Source organism: Sorex fumeus, unplaced genomic scaffold, assembly GCF_029834395.1.
Source record: "Sorex fumeus unplaced genomic scaffold, SorFum_2.1 ptg000028l, whole genome shotgun sequence".
Lineage (NCBI taxonomy): Eukaryota > Metazoa > Chordata > Mammalia > Eulipotyphla > Soricidae > Sorex > Sorex fumeus.
Window position 1 is genome coordinate 8,098,562 of NW_026606085.1, and position 21,672 is coordinate 8,120,233.

The 21,672-nt window shown below is 60.3% G+C and overlaps 1 protein-coding gene across 1 annotated transcript; it reads right to left on the minus strand.

The window, feature by feature from the left end:
- Window positions 1–169: 169 nt before the first annotated feature.
- Window positions 170–15,064, minus strand: MAML2 (mastermind like transcriptional coactivator 2). Its single transcript, XM_056114815.1, has 5 exons — window positions 15,014–15,064; window positions 13,648–14,937; window positions 3,958–4,119; window positions 1,929–2,040; window positions 170–1,338 (listed from the first exon to the last, which is right to left on the minus strand). Exons 1-5 carry the CDS (start codon window positions 15,062–15,064, stop codon window positions 317–319), a joined length of 2,637 nt encoding a protein of 878 aa, XP_055970790.1. The 3' UTR covers window positions 170–316.
- Window positions 15,065–21,672: the final 6,608 nt, after the last annotated feature.

Consider the following 21,672-nt stretch of genomic DNA (forward strand, 5'->3'; position numbering starts at 1 on the left):
GAGATGAGTCCCATGTGGGAGTGTGCCAATGCCCGAAATGGGGGGAGCCCAGGCTTGGGGTTTCCACCACTCAGCCCCAGGGTCCCTCAGCCAGCCCTGGAGGCGTCAGGAGAAGCAACGGCTGAGGGCAAAGTGTTACTGACAGCAGTGAGCTCAGAGCACGGAAGGGCAGCAGGACCCGCCATAGCCCACGGGCTCAGACACCCACAGGTTTGCCTCGCTTCAGGGAAACGGGGGCTCGGAGGTCATTTCACACAGCAACACTGTGTGGGGGCTCGGCCAGCCCTGCACAGCTGCCCCCGCCCCTCCCACGCCCTCAAGAGGGGCCACCCAGGATCTCGTCCAGGTTGATGTCCCGCATCCAGTCACTGTTGCCGGGCTCCGTCTTCAGCAGGGAGTCGATGAAGTCGACGTCGCTGTTCAGCGCCGGCCCCACGCCATCCACCTGCGGGCTGAGGAAGTCGAAGGCCAGCTCGGTGCTGCCGTGCTCGGAGCGCTGGCAAGGCTGGGAACTCTGGCTGGGTGCTGGGAAGCTGCCAGAGCTCAGGGCCTGTGGCGGCGCCTGGCCCAGGGCTGCAGCGGACGGGTTCAATCCCGGCAATGCCGCAGTGCCCAGCGGGCTGGGCCCGAGGTTCAGATTCCGGAGAGGTTCCAGGCCTGGCCCATTCAGCGTCTGGCTCACCTGGCTCAGGGGTCTTGCCTGTACCGCTGGTGCCAAAGTGTTGGGGGGTGCCGCTGCTGTCGGGGGGAACTGCTGGCCCCCCACGACCTGTGGCAGGGACCGACTTGGGGTGTAAGCCGCAGGTGTGACCGTGGGGAAGCAGACGCCTGCAGGCTTCGGGTTGTCCTGCGGCTTGGTGGGGGTTCCGGGTGAGGCCCAGCTGGGCGGGGCTGTCGCCGGGGGTCTTAGCATGTCGGGGGTCGCCCGCTGGGGAGCCAGGCCGGCCATGCCATGGGGCAGACTCAGTCTCGGCTGTGGCGAAGTGCCCAGAGACACGGCCGCAAACAGGGCGCTGTTGCTGCTGCTGGCACTTGGGGCCAAGGTGGGGGGCCGGGGAGCCAGGGCTCCGCCAGGGCCCGCCCCCAGCTGCTGGAGGTTTCTCTGTGGTACCAACCGGCCCATACCTGCCTCGGCACCATACTGGCCCGGCTGGCTGCAGGGCGGGCTGGCAAAGGCACCCACGTTCTGGTTCTGGTTCTGAACAGCCGCGGTGCTGGGTTGCAGGCGGGTGCCGAGGGCTGGAGTCAGCAGGCCAGGGCTGGGGGTCCCAAGGGCCTGCGTGGAAACGGGGTTTGCCAAGGCCTGGCTGGAGTTCGAGCTCACGGCAGGAGAGGGCCCTGGGGAGAGAAGAAGCTCATGAGTCCCTGACTATGTCCTCTTGCGGACGTGGACACAGCCCGGGCCAGGGGTGGCAGGGCACTTGCCATAGCCAAACACCTGCTCCGGGACACGTGAAACCAGCTGGGGACTTGCGATGTCCATCATGAAGGACACACCAGGGAAGAGCCACTGAGGCAGACGCAGAGGGACGGGTCACAGCAAAGATGCTGTCCATGCAGACGTGGCCCCGAAGGGTCCAGGAGGGGCTTCTGCAGGCTGCTGGTCAGAGGGAAGAGGGGAAGCAAACACTCTGCTTCGGCCTCAGCCGATAGGCTCCTGCCCCCACGGGAGGGGGCGCTGTCCCCAGCGTATGAGAGGAGGTGGCCACCAGGGGTCTGAAGGACCAACCTGGCCTAGTGAGATGGTGTGGACGGCCTTCCTGGAGCCTGCAGGTGGCCTACAGTGGTGACTATCCAGACCAACGGAGCCACTGTCAGTGGACAGAGGAGGGTCTGCCTGGCCCGGAGCTGGCCCGACCTGGTTCTGGGGGGCTCTGGGAGGGTACCTGGGGGGTCTTTCTCCCTATACTGTGTCTGGGGACACTCACCGGGGTAGGGGGCTCCTGACGACATGTTGCCTGTGTTTCTCCTTTGGTCTTTATAGTCAGGGGGCGGTCTGGACAGATGTCTGCTCATCTGGTCCTGCACAACGAGCTTCTCCTGAGAACACAAGAACACTCAGCTGGGGGTTCTGGGGGGAGAGGGGACGGGGGAAGGCAGAGGGGGCAGAGGGCCAGGGACAGAGGGGAGAATGCATGGCCGGGGGCAGTTCTGGTGAGCCCAGAGCTGGTGCTGTGCCCCTCCCCACCCCCAAGGCCCCCAAGGCCGGGCTCTAGGCCTGCACCCCAACCCCACTCGTCACCTCTCCCGAGTACTTAGGCTCAGCGGGAACCAAAGTCTGTGGCCTCCTGGGAGGGATCTGTGTTTATTCTGTAGCCCACTCCCCCAACCCTTCACTCCCCGCCAATGGGCCTTGGGGAAAGCGGGGTGGGGGGGCGGTGATCTGCGTTTGCATTTGCCAAGTCAGGCCCCTGACCCCTCTCCACCCCCCTCCCCCGGCACTGGATGGGTCACGGGAGTTTGTGGTGCAGGGGCACCTCCCCACTGGAGAGAGCCTCACCCCGAGTGTCCAGTGCCTCTGGCTTTACGTCTCTGCGCCCAAGACACCTTGTGGTCCCTGACTTTGGTGCGGGACTCTTTAGGGTCTTTAGAACACGTGGGGTTGGGAGCTCAGAGAGGAGATGGGACATTTCTGCTTTGTTTTATGGCCCTGGGGCCACACTAATAACGCTGGGGCTTAGTCCAGGCTCAGGGCTCGGGAGTCGCCCCTGGCAGTGCCTGAGGGAAGCACGGACCCAGGCGTCAAACCCTGAGGCTTCTGCTCCTGCAGGGGACGTTCTCCTGCCAGGGGTCTGCAGCCACATCTGCCCAGCACAGAGACCTGGGGGGAGGGGCGCATCAGGGCCTGGGTGCAGGCTTTGGGGGTCACTGGGGGACAGAGTGAAGCTCATGTTGGACCTACAGGTGTAGCTGAGAGGGGACTGGGGTGTCCACGGCAGAGGGACGATGGGGACACAGGGGCTGGGGGACAGGACTGGCTGGGATACAGGGGCTGGCCCTGTTTGGGAGTATATGAGTGTGTGAGTGCGTATGTGTGTGCATCCTCCCCTAGAGTGAGTCACAGCATCACAGAGGCCCTGGCCAGGCCAGCTACTGGCCCCACCGTCCTTGCCCCGGGCCCTGCATGTCTCAGGCTCATGGAGCCACTTCCCTTGAGCCCAGAGCAGCCTCCATTTAGGGCCGAAATGATCAGCGTGGAAAACAGAGGACAAGGTGACCCAAGGAGAGTCGCTTCCGGGGGCGGGGCAGGACGGGGGCCGCCATACATCTCAGGGCCCTCAGCTTCTCGCCACAGTTTGGACCTTTCAAGTGGAGCAGATGTGGGAGAGAGCGACTTAAAACAGCAGCAAACAGACTCAAATTCCTGCTTCTATGTGAAAACACAAACTTGAAAGGCTCTCGGGCTTTTGGGGAACCAAGTAACTCACATGAAACATGGGTCTGGGAGCCCCGCGTGAAGGAGTCGGGAGCCGAGGCATGGCCTGCTCTGAAGCACAGGTTCACAAAGGGGAAAGCAGCCCGAGAAGCTCTCGCTGGTTTGACCCAAGCCCTAAAATCTCAGATCTCTCCAAAAACACCCCAGTTCTGAGAGGCCGCACTCCGAAAGGCCAGTCTTGGTTCTGGAACTTCATGCTGACTCTGAAAACCCTTTCATCCATTGGGTCAGCCTGGATGGGCACTGGCTAGAGCCCGCCCCCCAATGCTGTGGAGAGACACTGGCGCCTTGTGCCACATGGGCGGTCCAGGACATTCCTTCACTGGGCGTGGGCAGGAGGGGACAAGCCAGCTGTCCAGCAGCTGGTGACTCCTGGACTTTCCTGCAACCGCCCCCACCCCAATCTTCACGCTCTCCACAAGAAGCGGTTAGAGAGGCAGCAGAGCAGGGAAACACCGGCAGGAAGTGGGATGGAAGGAGGGACTGTGGGGGTCCTGGGGATGGGCAGGGAGGGTGCTGACCGTGTTCACCAGCATCTGTGTGGGGAGGAGCAGCTTCTGCTCGGCCAGCGGTCTCTGTGCAGTTTGCTTTTTGCCCACCAGTTGCTGCATCAGCTGGGAGCCCAGGAAGCTGCCACCAGGGCTGGGGCCAGAGCTTGGGGTCACGGCAGAGGGCTGCTGCTCCTGGGAAGAGAAGGAGGTCGTGTGAGCATGGGCCACGCACCACGGAGCCCTAGCAGAAGCCAACACTCTGTATCCTGTCAGGGCAAACCCAGGGAGGCGTCCCCACGGACAGGACACAGTCTCTGGGCACACTTCCATGAGGCTGCCACGAGACTGGGGATGGCAGCTCTGCATTCAAGGAGCACATACAGAGCCCCGAAGGGAACAGCCGTGACTGCCCCTGACCAAGTTCTCTGGGCTCAGAAGCAAGTAGCTCTGCCCCGCTGTCCCGGGAGATTTCCCTGTAGGCCTGAGGCTGGTCCAGACCCCACTGTCGGGGGCTCAAAGTGGAAGGAGCGAGACAGTCGAGCCAGAGTCGACCTAGCCTCTCAGCTGCTGGATGGCTCAGACCCCGTGGGATGACACCAGCAGCCCTCTTCTGAGAGTGAAGACTGGCTAGCTCAGGGCCTATCATAGTCCAGGAGCTGAGGGTCACTGATCAGAGAGGGGAGTCTCCTGCTCACTGCCACGCAGGAACACTATATGGGAAGCACTATGCTAGGCAGGAGACAGGTATGGCGTGCCAGCCAGGTGGGCACCGGTCCCCTCTCCCGCCCGGGCGCTCACATGGGAGGAGGCTCAGCTGGGCCCCGCCTCATTCACTGCCACGATTCCCTGGGGCACTGGCATATCACTGGGGACCACACAGGTGACCGACAGGCCCGGGGAGCCAGGACTGATCCCCTTCATTTTTTTCTGCTTCCCCGTCTGCTACAGCCGGGCTAGCCACGGAGGAGGCGTCTGCCATGTGGCCGCTGCTCCACCCTGGCCCCGGTGGGCATATGAGGTCCAGGCTACAGCTCGGTCTACACACAGCCACATACCCACTGCCTCCTGCTTACAGGCAAGAGTCGGTCAGAGGCCGCTGCCTGCCCCCCCACCCCCACATCAGCATGTCTGAGGCCCACTGGGCCCCATGCCTGGTGCCAGCACCTGCACCCATGCCCAGTCGGGACTCAGGGCAGTCGGCAGGGCCCAGGGTTCAGTGTAAGAGGCCCTACGTGTCAGTGCTTTGCTCAGGGGATCCATCCTCGATGCAGCGGCCCCTGCAGGCGCAGAGGCAGAGCCAGCCTCGGACCCATGCCCAGCATGCACATTCTTTCAGCTCATGACTGAGACGCCGTTATGTTAGCAGGAAGCATGGCACGATTGTCACTGCCAAGATGTTGTGCAAACTTCATACATCAAATATTTTGAAAGAAAAATATGCTCTGCTGTGCTGGCTTGGCTCTGCTGAGACTCCCTCTGCCGACGCGCTGCGCACGTGCGACTTGCCTTGGCGGGGTCACCGCTTCTCCCTCTGCAGACTCTCCCTGGAAGCACGACCGGGTGATGGGGAAAGTGGAACAAACTCAAGCCCAGTGTGTGTGTGTGTGTGTGTGTGTGTGCGCGCGCGCACGCGTACTCTGTGATGTCTGTGCATGCTGTGACACAATGTGCAGACTATGATGTGTGCATGCAAGCTGAGACGTGTGTGTGCATGGTGTGATGTGCATGTGCTGTGACATGTGCCTACTGTGATGTGGGCATGCCATGCTGTGTGCATGCCGTGCTGTGTATGCATTCTGAGGTTTGTGTCTGTGCCATGCTGTGTGCATGCTGTGACATGTGCATACTGTGATGTGTGCATGCCATGGTGTGTGCGTGCCGTGCTGTGTGTGCGTGCTGAGATGTGTGTGTGCATGGTGTGATGTGAGTGTGCATGCTGTGCATGGTGTGATATTCGTGCATGCTGTGATATGTGCCTACTCGGATGTGTGCGTGCCATGCTGTGTGCATCTGTGCTGTGTGCGTGTGCTATAATGTGTGTGTGCCATGCAGTGTACATGCTATGACGTGTGTGCATGCTGACATGTGAGCTGAGCAGACTTTCCCAGGGTGCCACTTTACTTCCTCAGCCCATGCCCAGGAAAAACTAGGACTTCCCTACAGGGTCCCTGTCCGCAAACAAGCCCCTCTCAAGAAAGGGAGCCAGGGGTCAATGTTCATGTCCCCTTCCGTCAAAGTCAATCTGGTGGCCTTCTGAAAAATGTCCAGTTTCACAAACAGAATCTGCCCTTCCCCGGTGCTGAGTGGCTAGCTGACAGTAGCTGAGCATGGTGCTAAGTATTCTGCTCAAGTGTGTGGAGAAGCAGCTGCACATGGAAGGTGCCAATCTCAGCAGCCAACGGCAGAGTGCAGATCTGGCCAGAGGGTCTGTCTGGGACATGGACATACCATCTCAGAGGCCCTTAAGGACACAGCAAACATGGGAGCCCAATGCTTAATGCTGTGAGAAGTTGCCATCCTGCTCTCCACAGGGCTGGACCAGGCAACATTCCCCCACAGTGAGTGGCGATCCCCCACAGTGAGTGACGATCCCCTCACAGTGAGTGACAATCCCCTCACAGTGAGTGAGGATCCCCACAGTGAGTGCCGATTCCCTCACAGTGAGTGACAATCTCCTCACAATGAATGACGATCCTCCACAGTGAGTGATGACTCCTCCCTAGTGATGATCCCCTCACAGTGAGCGATGATCCCCCACAATGAGTGACAACACCCCAGTGAGTGACAATCCCCTCACAGTGACAATCCCCCACAGTGAGTGACGAACCCCCAGTGAGTGACAATCCCCTCACAGTGATGATCCCCCAGTGAGTGACGACGCCCCAACGACCCCCCACAGTGAGTGATGACCCCCCCACAGTGAGTGATGATTCCCCCACAGTGATGACACCCCAGTGGGTGAGTGATGATCCCCTCACAGTGAGTGACAATCCCCCACAGTGACAATGCCCCCACAGTGCGTGATGACCCCCCACAGTGATGGCCCACCACAGTGAGTGATGATCCCCTCACAGTGAGTGACAATCCCCCATAGTGACAATCCCCCACAGTGAGTGATGGTCCCCTATAGTGAGTGATGATCCCCCACAGTAAGTGACGACCTCCACAGTGAGTGATGATCCCCCACAGTGAGTGACAACATCCCAGTGAATGACGATCACTTCACAGTGAATGATGATCCTCCAGTGAGTATGATCTCCCCACAGTGAGTGACAATTCCCCCACAGTGAGTGACAACCCCCCACAGTGAAGGCTGATCCTCCACAGTGTGTTGACGATCCCTTCACGGTAAATGACGAACCCCTATAGTAAGTGTTGTGTCCCCAGCAGAGAGTGACGATCCCCTTACAGTGAGTGGCGTGTCCCCCACAGTTTGTGAGGCTACTTCACTCCTACATCCTGCCAGCAGCTGCTGCTCCCAGTCTTGGTGTGTGCTGGGCTCAGGGGTGTGACGCGACAGCTCACTGAGGCTCGTGTTTTTCTGACGATGGGCGATGAAGGGCATTTTTCATATGCCTATTGGTCATTTGTGAGTCTTCTCTGAGGAAGTGTCTGTTCAGGTCCTCTCTCTATTTGTGTTGAGGTAATTTCTTGGCCACTAAGCGTCGTGAGTACTTTATAAATCTTGTATATGAGCATTTCCTCCCACTCCACAGGGTGTCTTTATTTTATCATTATTTCTTTCACAGTGCAGAAACTTTTTCATCTGAGGAGATCCCATGTGTTTGATTTTGCTTCCGTTCTCTTTGCCAACAGCACTGAATCACTGTAGATCGGTGGGCCATGAGGCATTTTGCCTCAGTTTCACCTACACACCTCAGGAGTTCCACTTCTTGCCATGCCCCTAAGAGCAGAGAGTGTTAATTCGGAAGGATTTCCTTTCTTGTGTCAGTGCAGCACTATCCACAAGAGCTCGGCCTGGACACAGCAGATCGGAGATCTAGCAGCTTCCAGGGATGGGGGGACGGATGGAGCATGCAGAGAAGCACAGTGGGACAGGAGAAACAACAGCCACTGGCCGCAGACCGACAGAGGCTCTCAGGACCAAGTCTGCTAAGCAGGAGTTGGGGGACGCGGTGTGAGGGGCCCAGTCTGGGGACAGAGGGGGCGCCAACAGACCTGGTGAAGCATGTGAAGTTGGAATAGTCTGCCTGGAACATACTGTGAGGAGTACTTCAAGTCAAGGCACCTGAGAAAATATACGAATGAATAAGGTGCCAATTACGGCCCTCAGGGGCAGGAACAGTTTCAACAGAAGGTGGGGAGAGGCTCAGGCGCGTGTGCTAAGTGTCTACTGAGGGCAGCCAGAGTGTGCACTATACTGGGACAGAGGCCACTTGGTGGCGGGAGGGCTCCATGGATGGAGCTGGATGGGCTCCATGGTGACAGGGTCCCACAAGGCAGAGGGTCAGGCACTGGCAGAGGAGACACTTGGACATTTGCCTTGGCCTGGGCACCCAGTGAAAGGCCATATCTCCTCTCAGGAAAGTAGAACCCACAGATTCCTGCCCTCTCAGGACAGCCGGGAACTATGGCTGGTGTCTCCAGCAGGCCAAGCACGTCGCTGAGGAAGACAGAGCTGCTCCTGAATGCCAAGGAGCCGCCAGTGCTCCCTGAGTCTGGGGATTAGCAGAGCAGCCTCTGCATTCTTCAGTGGTACCTCAGAGCAGCAGAGTCCTTCCTAAGCATTACGGTGAGAGGCTCTCCCTGAGGCTGGGCTGGGTTCAAGTCCCAGAAAATCAGGTGATAGCACAGCGGGTAGGGTGTTCGCCTTACAAGCGGCCAACATGGCCGACCCAAGTTCGATTCCTCCGCCCCTCTCGGAGAGCCCGGCAAGCTACCGAGAGTATTCGATATGCCAGACACAGTAACAACAAAGTCTCCAATGGAGACGTTACTGGGCCTGCTCGAGCAAATCGACGATCAACGGGAGAGCCTTTACCACATTTATTTATGCAAACTCTACAAACACATTTTGATGTGCCGTAATGTTTGAGGAAAATGATAGCCTTCAATGAGGCATCTCCCACAGAGGGGACAGGAAAGCCGGCTTCCTCGGTCCAATCACCTGCCTGGCCACGCTATCCAGTCAGCCGCTGATGCTCCACAGCTAGGAGTGAGGAGGAAGCTTCTACCTCTTTCCTCAGTAAGAACAGGGAGATTGTGCACACCCAGACATCTAACCTCACAGTTCTGTTTAGAATTAGAAGTCAGAGTCGACAATTTATACTCTTTGAGATGTCAACCACTTTTTAAGACAATTTTTGTTTTTACATACAAGGGTTTTTAGCACCCTCTGGAGTTCACAACTGTTTAGATTGCTCCATCCCAGCAGAGAATGCAGAGTAGCTGGGTCAGTATAGCTTGGCACGAAGTCCAACAGAGATACTGAGACGGTGTGTCCTATCTTTGCATTGTACTGAAGGACACAAACATACAGGACTTATTTATTTGTGGATATGCTCCATTTTTTGAGGTGCTATACCCTCTGCATGTAGATACACACTTTCACACCGAGCCACATCCTTGCCCCAAATAAATGCTTGTTTTTCAAACAGCGCCAAGGGTCGAATCCAGGGGAGGTGAGTGCTCTCACACCGGATCATGCATTATGAGGTTGAGGGGTCTCTGGCAGGGCTCACCCAAGCTTTGTTCTGGGGCGGAGGTGGGGGTGAAAAAGAAAACGTGTGTCTGCGTGTGTGTGTGTGTGTGTGTGTGTGTGTGTGTGTATGCACATGCACAATTTCTTCTGGTTTAAGAGTTTTGTATGACTTGTTAACCATTAAACCATATAGTTAGTTAAACGTCATTCCAGTAAGGGCCCAGCACGCCTCTGGCCACCAAGGAAAAAGTCATTGCACCAACTTACTATGAACCTTTTTTCCCCTTTGATGCAAAAGGACAAGGAGAGACATTAAGAAAGATCCAGAAACCCCTCAAGTCCTGCCCAATGACAGCGGTGGGGCCGGGTGCGCTGTGAAGGCCTGGCTGGCGGATTCAGGAGAGTGGAGGCAGCAGTAGCAGTGTCTGGAGCCCGCGTCCATAAAACGGGGGAGCCTGAGTCAGGCAGAGACGAGGACCCCAGCCGGTCTGGATCTCACAGACAGAGGGCAGGAGCTGCGGGCCCACATCAAGTTCTGGGAAAGCCCGGCAGCCATCAGGAGCACGCCTTGGAGAAGAGGGCGGAGATAAGCTCCACTAGGCCCTTCCTGTGCTCCGCTAGACGCTGGGTCTGGGGGTTTCTAGGGCCGCCTGCATCATGGAGGCCTCTCGGAACTGGCGGGGAGGTGAGGCTGGGGGCTGCCTGGAGCTGGAGGGCTTCTGGGCCCAGGGGTGCCTCGATCCCCAAAGCTCTAGGCTGGTTGGTAGCAGCAGCTGATGGAGAAGTAGGAGCAGTCCAGGACTGGTCTCTACTGACAGAGGTGTGGGGGGGGGGAGGGTGGGTGCTGGGGGACAGTGGGTGCTGGGGGATGCTGGGTGCCAGTGAACAGAGGGTGCTGGAGGACAATGGGTGGGTTAGATGCTGGTTGCAGCGGGGAGGAGACTGGGGGTCTTGGTGGATCGGGTGTGGGGGGAGGGGCGTGTGCTGACTAAGGAAGGTGGGGTGCATGAGGGCAGGTAAGACAGAGAAGGGACCAGTGTGACATAATTTCATCCTCCATCTCAGCTCCTCCCAGCCTACTCGGAGCACGGCCGGTTCTGGCTCCTTCCATGGGGATTCCCTGGGGAGCAGTTGGGGGCTCTAGTGCCCAGGGGCAGGTCTAGCCTAACAGAGCCTCAAGTCTGAGCCCCATACGCATGGGCCCTGGCATAACTGGGGGAGTGGCCCTGGGCTTCCAGCAGCACTTGGGGACACTGTCCACAGGAGCCCTCCACTCTCTCCCTCACTGAGTCCGGCACCCTCTTGCCCTGTTGGGGTATAGCCTGCGCCCTGTAGCAGCACAGCAAACGCAGAACTCAGTGCTCCTGGGGGAAACAATGACGCAGAAACAGGAAGGCCCCTAGGTACAGGGAGCCACATGCCAGTGTCCATGCAAATGCTGCACATCGAGGCAACGATGAGAAACTCAGGAACTCAGACACCTTCCTTCTCCGCACATCCTGCCGACCCTCCTCCAACCACACGCCCTTTCTCCTGACAAAAGGCGGCACGAGCCCCTCTAAAAGCATCTGCAAGTCTCTTCCTGCCGCACGTATAGATTGGTTAATGGACACGGTGCATAATTCATAAGGCACAGCCACAGAGACGGGCCCAAGTGGGCCCCACGTACAGTGCAGCAGCCCCTGGCGGCGCCGAGCTTCTCTCTGTACCATCAGTGATGCTGATGGGGAACAGGGTGTATCAGGAAGGCACCCACACCCACTCACCCCTGCAGGAAAGCCGCTAGGGCCTGGCCATCTGCGCCCACGCTTTCGGAGAGGCCCGAACCCCCAGCTTGGTCCTGGGCTCGGAATCTGCTGACTCCCAACACCAGCCCTGCCACAGCCTGTGTCCCTGGGCCCAAACTCTTTACCTGAGGCCTCACCTCAGCCTCACAGCAACCACGAAAGGCTGTACAGACCTCTGCGGGCCTGCGTGATTAGCAGGAGACACCATGGCAGAGACGCCAGTTCTGAAGGGGTCCCCCAGGCCCCCTTGGGCTGATGGTGAGCACAGAGGTGCCGAGAGGCAGCGGGTCCCCAAGCGTGCTGGAGTGCAGGAAGGAGGTGGGTGGGGGGTATCCATGTCAGAGCTGGGGGGACGGGAGGGGACGGGGCAGGCGCTCAGACCAGCTCCCAGTGATGCTTCCAGGCCGTGGGCAAAGAGTCAACAAAAGCTCCTTCCCCCGCTTGAGAATCTGACCTTTAGTTAACTTCTGCTTGGTTTCCCTGGAGACGGATAAAGATGGTATGTGTCCACTCCGTTCCCAGGCAACAGTGCCCATGGCAAAGCTGACCTCTGGCCGGCTGGGATGGGCAGGGGCAGGAGCCCGGCCGGGGGCCAGCACGACCCCGCAGACAAAAAAGGTGCCCCGCCCCTGGCCCTGCCTGATCCCTGATGAAGTGAACAGTCAGCCATGCTCCTGCCAGGCGGCCAGAGGGCTCGTTCCAGTGCACCAGGCGCTGCTCCCCAGTGAGCCCAGCCTGTCTCAAGTGGGTCTGAGAATCGGCCCAATGGACGCTGGGTCAGCACTGCCCAGATGGGCTGCGACTAACCAGTCATGGCTGCAGTCCCGGGACTGTCCAGCAGATGGCATCTGCGGCCACTGCAGCTCCTGAGGCCACACAGGGCAGAAGACCCAGTCCTGCTTCCAGGACACTCACATCCAGTGTTCAGAAGGGCGGCCACCGGCACCTCCAGACCAGATGCTGCCATCCCTCAGCTGGGGGAGTTCGTGACCAGGCCCCTCCTGTGCTCACGAGGATGGGTGGGGGCAGTGGGCTGGAGTCTCCACAGACACGTGCACCATGTACACACATATGTGCACACAGGCATGCACACAGAGACATGTGCACACACAGAAGCACATGCACACACAGGCACACAGACGTGTACACATGAGCACACACAGAGACGTGCACACACATGCACACAGATGTGCACACAGGCAGGGCAGACATACATGAACGCACTCACTCACACACACATTCGCACAGGAACGTGGGGTCGGAAACAGCAGTGTCCCAGGGCATTGGCATCTGAACTTGGCAGAGACTCTCTGGTTCTCAGTGAGGTCGGGGCCGCCTGCCCCTGCCCAGACACTGAGGTGGTCCTCAACGCTCCCAGCTGCCACAGCACCACAGTGCTGCCGTGTACACAGCCCACTCCCCGCCCACCCTCCGCTGTGCCTCAGGACTGCCACGCCCAGGCCACGTCTCCTCTGGTTCCCTCTCCCCTGCCCAGCCTACAGTGCTCTCTTCTGGGCAGCTGACTAGAACCACTCCGGGAACGTGATTGCAATGAGCCCGGGTGTTCATCCTGGAGTCCCACTGTGACCCACAACCTCTGTGTCTGTGCCTGGACACGAATGCAGGCTAAGTGCTGAGTCACATTCAGATGGTCTCCGTCCCCCTGCTCTCCCTCCTCCCTCCTCCCTCCCCTCTGCTCTCCCTCCTCCCTGCCCCCACTCTCCCTCCTTCCTCCTCCCTCCCTCAGCTCTCCCTCTTCCTTCCCCCTCCCTCATTCCCTCCTCCTTGCTCTTTCTCCCTCCGTCTTCCCTCCCATCCCCTTCCTGGAAACTTTCTCTTTCACTTCCTCACACCAGTACTCTGGCACCCAGAACTCCTCCAGTATTTTCTGGTGGGCACTGCGAGTCCTGTGCGTACCAGGACAGACTGGGCGCTGCTCACGCACTTCTCTCCTTGTTGTTCACTGGGACCCTTTCACGGGCCCTTCACCCAGTAACCCGGAGCCTTTCCCGTGTCCTCGAACGTCAGCTGGCCAGCCCCAGGCCCCTATAGCCCTTCCCTGGCACTGATAGGAGCATGGAGTGCCGGCACCCATGGTGCAAAGGGCGAACATGTGGGCGCCCGAGGAGTAAGCAGCGGATGCCCCGGGTCCCTCACGCTGCAGGGGCTTCCGGAACTGCCCCGCAGCAGGGACAGGCACAGACCGCAGAGCAGAGCACGACCAGCACGTGAAAGCTTCCGGGCATGTGGGCAGGGTGCATGAACTCTTACCTGCCGGTGCTGGGGGGACAGCTGGTAGCCCAGTCCAGCGAGGGCTGGGCCCTGCATCTTCTGCAGCAGGGTCTTCTGCTGAGTGGGCAGCGCTGACCTCAGCAGGGACTGGCCGGCGGGCAGCTGGGTGGGCTGGGTGGGCGGAGGTGCGGTGTACTGTGGCAGGTGAGGCTGTCCGGAGGATGCCAGAGCAGGCAGCGGCTGCTGGCCGCCGGGCTCTGGGCCGAAGTGGAACAGGAGCTTGGTACCACTGTGGGCACTGCCCGCAAGGCCCCTCGGAGGCTCCTGACGTGTGGACGGCGGGGTGCCGGCCTTCAGCACGTAGTTGCCCAGAGCTTTGGACTGGCCACTGCTCCCAGTGCCCCCGGTCATGGAGGAGCTCTGGGGGACGAACGACTGCTGGGTGAAAGAGGGGCTGGGGGTCTTCTCCTGTGAGAATGCGGGGGCCGTGGCACCTGGCCAGGCTGTGGGCTGTGGTGGCGGTGGCAGGTGGCCATGGTGCTGGCGGTTGGCTGCGATCTGCTTCAGCTGCTGGGCATGGGACACCTCCTGCCAGCTGGGCAGGACCCGGCCAGCGCCCGGGACAGGCTGGGGCTGGCCCTGAGGGACAGAGGACAAGGGGGAGGAGACAGGGAGGGCGGGCGCAGCCACAGAGAAGGCGGGGCTGGCCGAAGGGGGCCGAAGCTGCGGGGAGGCGGAGGCGGCTGGGCCCCGGCCTGGGGAGTACTCGCTCTTGACCAGGGGCTTGTCCGGGGCCAGGGTGGGCCCAGGAGGGCTACTCTGGCTCGGCGGCTGGCTCAGGTCCAGGCTGAAGGGGTCGCCCTGCTTGATGGTGGCGCTGATCATGTTGTCCAGTTCCAGGTCACTCAGGGGAGGCACGGAGATGCTAGACAGCTCATTGAACAGCTCCTGGAGCTCGGGGTCCAGCTCGGCCGGCTCCTCGCCCAGCCGCTGGCCAAAGGTGCCATCCAGCTGCCGGCTGCAGGACACGGTCTCCCCCGGCTCCTTCTTCACTGGCTTCAAGCCCAGGCTGGACAGGGCCTCGGTGGGTGGTGGGACAGTCAGCGGGGCCGCGGGGTTCCGGGCAGGCACCTGGCTGAGGGGCAGGGCCCCTGGCGCCATCGGGCTCTGTCCACTGTTGGCCTGGAGGGGTCCCTGGCCCGGCCCTGGGGTCTCCCCGACGCAGATCCTCTTGATATCCAGGAAGTTGCTGTCAAGGAAGCCGTTGGGCCTGCTGCCGTGGGTGGGGTCCGGGGGAGGGGGCTGTTTTCTCTTCAGGGGTCCCTGGAGCTGGAAGACAGGGGTAGGGGTTAAGGTGAGTCCAGCTCAGCGCAGCCCCAATAGTCCCCGGACACCACAAACATACCATGGGAGGTGTCCCTGCACCCAAGGGGTTCACAGTGACGCTCAGGCGCATGGTAGACCCTGCTCCCCCTTTACCCCCCTCCCCACTCCGAGCTGTGAAGAAGTAGGAGCTGCTGGCTCCGAAGAGGGGCCCTTGCCAGCACACGGTAGGGATGGAGCCACATCTGCCATGCTCAGGGGCTGCTCACTGCCTGCCATGTGTGGCACAGCAGGGCCAGGCTGTCACAGGCCTCTGCATGCACTGGGACACGGGCACAGCCAAGCAGGGCAAGTGGTCTGGAGCTGTCACCCCAGCTCTGCGGGGCCAGGGGAGGGGGCCGTGCTGGGGGCACTGGAGGCAGGAGATGCTCGTTCTCCAGCCTGAGGGCTCAGGCCTGTCAGGCAGGCTCTGAGGCCGGACCCTGCCTACAGGCGTGTTCGTCTGGGGAAGGGAGAAGGAGACAGGCCAGCAGAGGGGCCTGGACGTTCTCGCTGGGAGGGTTGGGCTCGGGCAGACCCTCGTTAGTGGCCACCAGTATCTGCTGCCCTCTTGACCGACCCAGCCTCACAAAGTTGCTCACAGCTCAGACAGACAGACAGATGAGTTGGGAGACGCACAGCCAGGGGCGATTACAAAGAACAACCTTCCCGGGGGCCTGGAGGCAAGCAAGGGGCCCATCTGCCGTGGCTGTCTTGCTCAGCTGACCGGTCCACATTTGCTCAGTGAAGAGAGACCTGTCCCCCCGCCTCGAGAGAAAACTCACCCCCGCCAACCTCTCACTGTTCTGCTGAGGGTGAGAGCACTGCAGGGGGAGTTCCGTCAGCACATCGGCTGGGAGGTGTCGGGGGTTTATGTCTAATTTTACTGGTGGGTCTTGAGCCACAGAGAAGCTCCCTGTGTGCTTCCTGGGCTCGTTTTCAGTTTGAATTTTTGTTTTCTTTTCTTGGGGGCCACCCACAGCGGTTCTCAGGACTTACTCCTACCTCGGGGGTGGAATGGAAGTAGGTCACTGGCACGGCACGGTGAGGCCCCACAGCGGAGAGGGGTGTAGAGCCTCTGCCTGCAGTTGGCAGGACTCAGAGACGCTGTTGGGGTGGGGAGGGGGCCTGTGGGTGCGTCCCACAGTCTCCCACGCCTCCCCCATGCCCTCTCCCCCCGTGCGACTCAAGGAGGGTTCAGCCCCCGTGGAACAGTGGGTGAGCCCACCCTGGCCCTCGACACTGCCATCCGGGCTTCCTGGTGACGCAGCCCTGCTCCAGCTGCCACCACTGCTGTGGCCTCTTGGTCTCGCCTCCCAGAACTGCACCCCACAGTACTGATTCAGCGCCTGAGTGTCACAAACAAGGACATGGAAGCTGCCCCAGGGTCTCCCCTGCACGGAAGGGGCTAAATGTCCCAAACTCTCCAGCCCAGGTCCCGCTGGCCAGGGAGGACAGGGAAGCCCTCGGTGCCCAACACACAGAGGACCCAGAGCAGCCACCAGAATGCTGAAGGCACCTGCCGTGTGTGCAGATGACCAAGTTCAGTCCCCTGCACCCCACCAGGAATGAGGCCGAACACAGAGCCTGAAGTCAGCCTGAGCACTGGCTGGGTGTGGCCCCAAGCCCTCCAGAAACTTCTGTGAAGTCAAACCCATAATCTCCCACTGACAACAACGAGGCCTTCCCAGTTCCAGGTGGGCCGGTGTCTGGGGTCAGAAATGTTTAGTGTACAGCATCAGCCCTCCTGGGCCAGAAGGGACATCAAGTCTCTAGCACAACGCTTCTGGTGCCCATCAGGGAGATAGGTACAACATCTCCATTTCCGCCCTTAGAGAAACAGATACGGAAGAAGCAAAGGGCCCCAGTGGGCCAATGGGGGACAGGAAGGGGCAACGTTTTAGCAGTCAGCATGAGGACAAGGCTGGGAAGGGTGGAGCATCACAGCTCTAAGAGCTACAAACCGCCAAGCACCTGGGAGCAGGCCAGTGAGAACCCGGGGAGCGAGAGGCCTGGAGCCCACAGCACCTTTTCTTTTCTTGGGGGCCACCCACAGCGGTTCTCAGGACTTACTCCTACCTCGGGGGTGGAATGGAAGTAGGTCACTGGCACAGCACGGTGAGGCCCCACAGCGGAGAGGGGTGCAGAGCCTCTGCCCGCAGTTGGCAGGACTCAGAGACGCTGCTGGGGTGGGGAGGGGGCCTGTGGGTACATCCCACAGTCTCCCACGCCTCCCCCATGCCCTCTCCCCCCGTGCGACTCAAGGAGGGTCCAGCCCCCGTGGAACAGTGAGGACCAGCAGGAGTCGAGATCAGCAAGTACCCCCCTCCCGACCCCCCAAAACCTAATGGCGTCCATGCACGCTCAGACGATGTGGCAGAGAGGGCGCACAGGCACATATCTGCAGGCACAGCCCACCACCAGGTTCCAGTTAGATGGGACAAAGCCTGGCCCCGCGGCTTCACAGAGGCAGAACAGAGACTGGGGGTAGCGGGATCCAGGGAAAGGGGTGACCGGGGCATGGCAGCCATGAAACCAGGAAGGGAAGCAGAGTGGAATGCAAGAGAGAAGGTGCCAATTCCCCCCTGCCGTGGCCCCCTCTGCCCCGTGCCCCCTGCCAGTGTCCCCCGAGGGCCACCTCCTGGCCACTCGTTGGATTCTCAGGCCTGTGGCCATGGCAGTTATTCATCTGGCAGTCCCAGAGGGAGCAAAGCCACTTCCCTTTTCCTTACATTCCACCAGGCGATGCAGGAAATTGATGAGAACTCTCTCCCAGCACTCCTGATGGCTACTAATGGGCTCTGACTTCACGGCCCCCATCCCCTTGGGAGGTGGGAGGTGGTGCATGGCCGCAGTCCAGAGGCCGCACAGAGAGGGAGGGACCTCGGGGTCCTGGGAGCTGGCGGCGCGGGTGGGTCCATCTCAAACGGCGCCCAGAGGGTCCCGAGCTGCCGGGAAGGCACTAGGTGTTTCCCCAGGAGAGACTTCAATGCTGGGAACACGTCACTAAATATCAGTACAGCCCTGCCCAGTCGGCCACGGCCCTCAGGCCACAAAGGGGATGCTCCTGCACCTCTGCCCATGCTCTCCGGTTCTATCAGTCAATCTGCTAGCTGGTCACCCGCCACCCTGCAGCTCCTGCACTCAGCCTGTGGACACAGGAGCCACATGAGGCCATGCTGGGGCCTCAGGTCTCCCAGAGCACAGGCTGGTTTGCATTTGGGGGCCATCCAGGTCCCTCCTTGGTCGACTCACCCATGCTGGTCAGCAGCGAAAATGTTTCCTCAAAGGACACCAGCATCGAGGCTCCCCCGCCCCCTGACTGCAGTGGGCTGCAGCCATTACTGAGACCACAGAGGGATGGGGTTTAGCCCTGACTATGAGCAGGGGAGCTGTGGACAGACGTGCACCACCCTGTGCCCCTGCCCGGAGAGACAGTGGCCACCGTGGTCCATGGGGCAGTGAAGAGCAACATCGGGCCAATGCCCAGGAGAAGGCGTGTCTGCTGGAGGCCTGGACTCTGTGACTTCCGGGCACTACCCCAAGTTGCTGGATCCCACAGCCTTCTATGGTGCACCTGGGGGTGTGGGGGGCCCTCGGGCCTGATCCCCACTTGCTGCAGATGCTTTGGGGCCCTCACCAGCCAGGGCAGCCGTGGGAACTCCCTGGCTCCCTCTTTCTAGGCTGGAAATCCCTTTCTCTCCGGCCAGCAGAACGTCCGAAACAGTAGGTTTCTGCAGAGCAAACAACATTCCCCCATGTTAATTCCAGGGAATCTCAGGTTTGTGTGATGAGAACCAGGAGCTGATGACCCAACACTAGCTTTGTGCGAAAAGGAAACTGCGGCAATGCCAGGGTCTGTCCACATGAGACTCATAAAGGATGCCGGCTAAACGGGGAAAAAATTAGCAATAACCTTTTAAAACATTAATTTGGACTTTTATTGGAAGACAAAGCATCTGGAGAGCTGAAAGCCAGCATTGTCTCTCTCTGTGCTCTCCGCAGATCCCTGGCACGAATGCAGCACCGCGGGGGGTGCTGGCCAAGGTCCGGTCATCATCAGAGCATGGCTGCCTTTGGCCAAGAAGCCTTTATTTGGCAATGTTGCAAACTGCTGACAAATGGGATTCTTCCGGTCTGGGAGAGCGAGATCCACTATAGATGCAGCCCGGTGGCAAGAAAGGCAACGTGTGGAGCTCCAGGCGACTCCCTTGGGCCGGCCTGTGCCTCTCTCTGGGGAAGCCTCTGGAGACCAGCGTGTGGACCCTGGGCGGTCACTTCTCTCCACTCCTGTCCAGGTCTGTCCCTCTCTGAGGCAAGGCCGTCAGAGGCCCCTTGGCTGAACCCCAACAGGGCAACTGACGGGAAAGGGTGGGGTGCGCCCATGGGCACCTCCAGCCAGAGCCCTTTTCTCCAGTCACAGCGGGGGGTGGGGACCAGGGCTGGGGACCAGGGTGGGGACGGTGGGAGGCAAAGCCGTTACCGCAGACACCTGAGGGCTGGGATGCAGGAAGTTGGGGGCAGACACCCCCTCCCAGGGTCCCTGTTTCCTGCCCAAGAGAGGGTGGGTCCATCATCATGCTGGCCAGAGGAAAGGAAGGACATCAGCATCCCAGAATGGCCAAGAGACCAGAGGCTGGACCCAGACCCACCCCGTTCCCTGTTCGGGGCCCAGAGGGAAAGATGCCCGGCCGGTCCCCACCGCCTCAGCCCCCAACACCAGGAGAGGCTTTTTATAGACATTCCTGAGCCCACAGGAGTGGGGGGGGGGGCGTGAGCTCTGCTCAGACTGAGGAGAAGGACAGTCGGAAGAAGCCGGCCCTTCCCAGGGCCAGCGCGGCTTCCTTGGTGGAGCCACGTTTTCCTAGGCTGAGCCCGTTCTATGCAGCCCTTCATGGCACAGGGTGGGCCAATATGCTCAGAGTCATGCACAACTCTCAACACGGCTGGGGATGGGGGCTCTGACGTACCCCCCCCCACACACACCCGTCCCCATCCCCAGCACTTCCTGCCTGCCCTGGAGACTCCAGGGGCCTGACACTTCACATCCCCTCAGGCTGCTCTCTGCCAGTCTCGGCACTTCCTCGGCTTCCTCTCCCCTGCCTCCTCCTCACCGGAGATGGGCTCTTCCTGGGATGGCGGCAGGCGGGTGGGCATTTCCCAGGCCCGCAGGAAGGCACAGTGGGCCAGTGTGAGCCAAGCCTCTGCCTGGCACCCCTAAGCCCGCCGGCGGGCCACATAGTCACACTGGGCCACAGAGAGGGCTGCTTCCTCCACTCCCACACAGCCAGTCCATGGCCCCTGGAACCCAGCCTCCTTGGGAGTCAACTCCTACACAAGCAGAGGGCGTGTGCTTCCAGGAGCAAAGCGCAGGCGAGAAGAAGGAAGGCTGATGCAGCTGGACTTTGCTCTCTCTCGGCTCTCCAGCCCCCTAGTCTCTCTCGGCTCTCCAGCACTCTCCTCTCTTTTCTCTCTCAGCTCTCCAGCTCACTCTTCTTTAGACAGTCTGACCACAGAGAAAACCCCGGAGTTACTGGGGAGCGAATGAGCTGGGAGACGCCCAGGGGATTCTGGGAAAGCCAAAAGGCTTTCCCCGCGTGGGGAAGGGGACAGGGCCAGGAAGAGGCGGGGTGGGTTGGGTGGGTCCTGCTCTGTGTTGCTAGAGGAGGTGGCCAGCTTTGCTCCTGGGCAGAGGGGTGTACTGAGTGCAGGTCCCTGGCATGGGGTGCGGACCCCCACAAGGGTCGCTTGATGGAAATGTGGGCAAGTGTGCCGGCCACAGACACCGCTCCGCCCATGGCAGGCATCTCCTGCGGCTCGCTCGGGGCCCACAGCTCACTGCTCACGCTCAGACATGTTCAAAGGAGCCCCCAAGCCCCCTGAAAGAGGAACTGCCCAGAGCAAAGCACGGCAGGTCTTGCTTTCCGCAGGTCAGGTTTGTCCGCCCACCTCCCGGACACCCAGCGACTGTTCTGTTCGCCTGTTCTTCCTTTGGGGCTGCTCTGGGTGAAACACAAGAGCCGAGGTCAGGAACACAGCATTGCACCTCTAGGAGCGATGGGGCACATGATCTGAGGGCAAGAGTTGACCTGCAGCGCACCAGGGCTCACACACCAGGAATCTGTGAAACGGAATAAGTGGTCCCGTCTCAAGGTCCCCGGGGCCTGGACGCAGGGGTGCAGTGTGTCCAATGCAGGGGTGCTGTGTGCCTGATGCAGGGGTGCCTACCAGCCTGCTATCTCTTTGGGTTTAATTTTCTGCTCTGCTAGTTCAGTTTGATTGGGGGCCACAGTGACAGTGCTTGGGGCTCATTCCTGGCTCAGTGCTCGAGGCTCACTGGTTCTGGGCTTGGGGCCTCTCACGGCTGTGTCATCCTCCTTGTCCCAGTGAGTCCAGGAAACACCCTCCAAGGAGACAAAGCCCTAGCGGTGCTGACACAGGACATGCATCACCACTGCGTCACCACACAGCACCAACCACAACCACAAGTGAAAATGACGCTGGGGACACACCCAGGCCACAAACATACAGTCTCAGGGAGGCGCAGTCCGCGTCACTGTCCAAATGTCCCACTCGACGTCCCCACCGGGAGTCCCTGGCCGCACCCCACACTGCCCACCAGGGAGGAGGTGGCCGGGAAGGGATGGGGCAGGACCTTCCTGGGTCCGTATGCTGAGAACTGGGGAGGCGGCAAAGGGCACT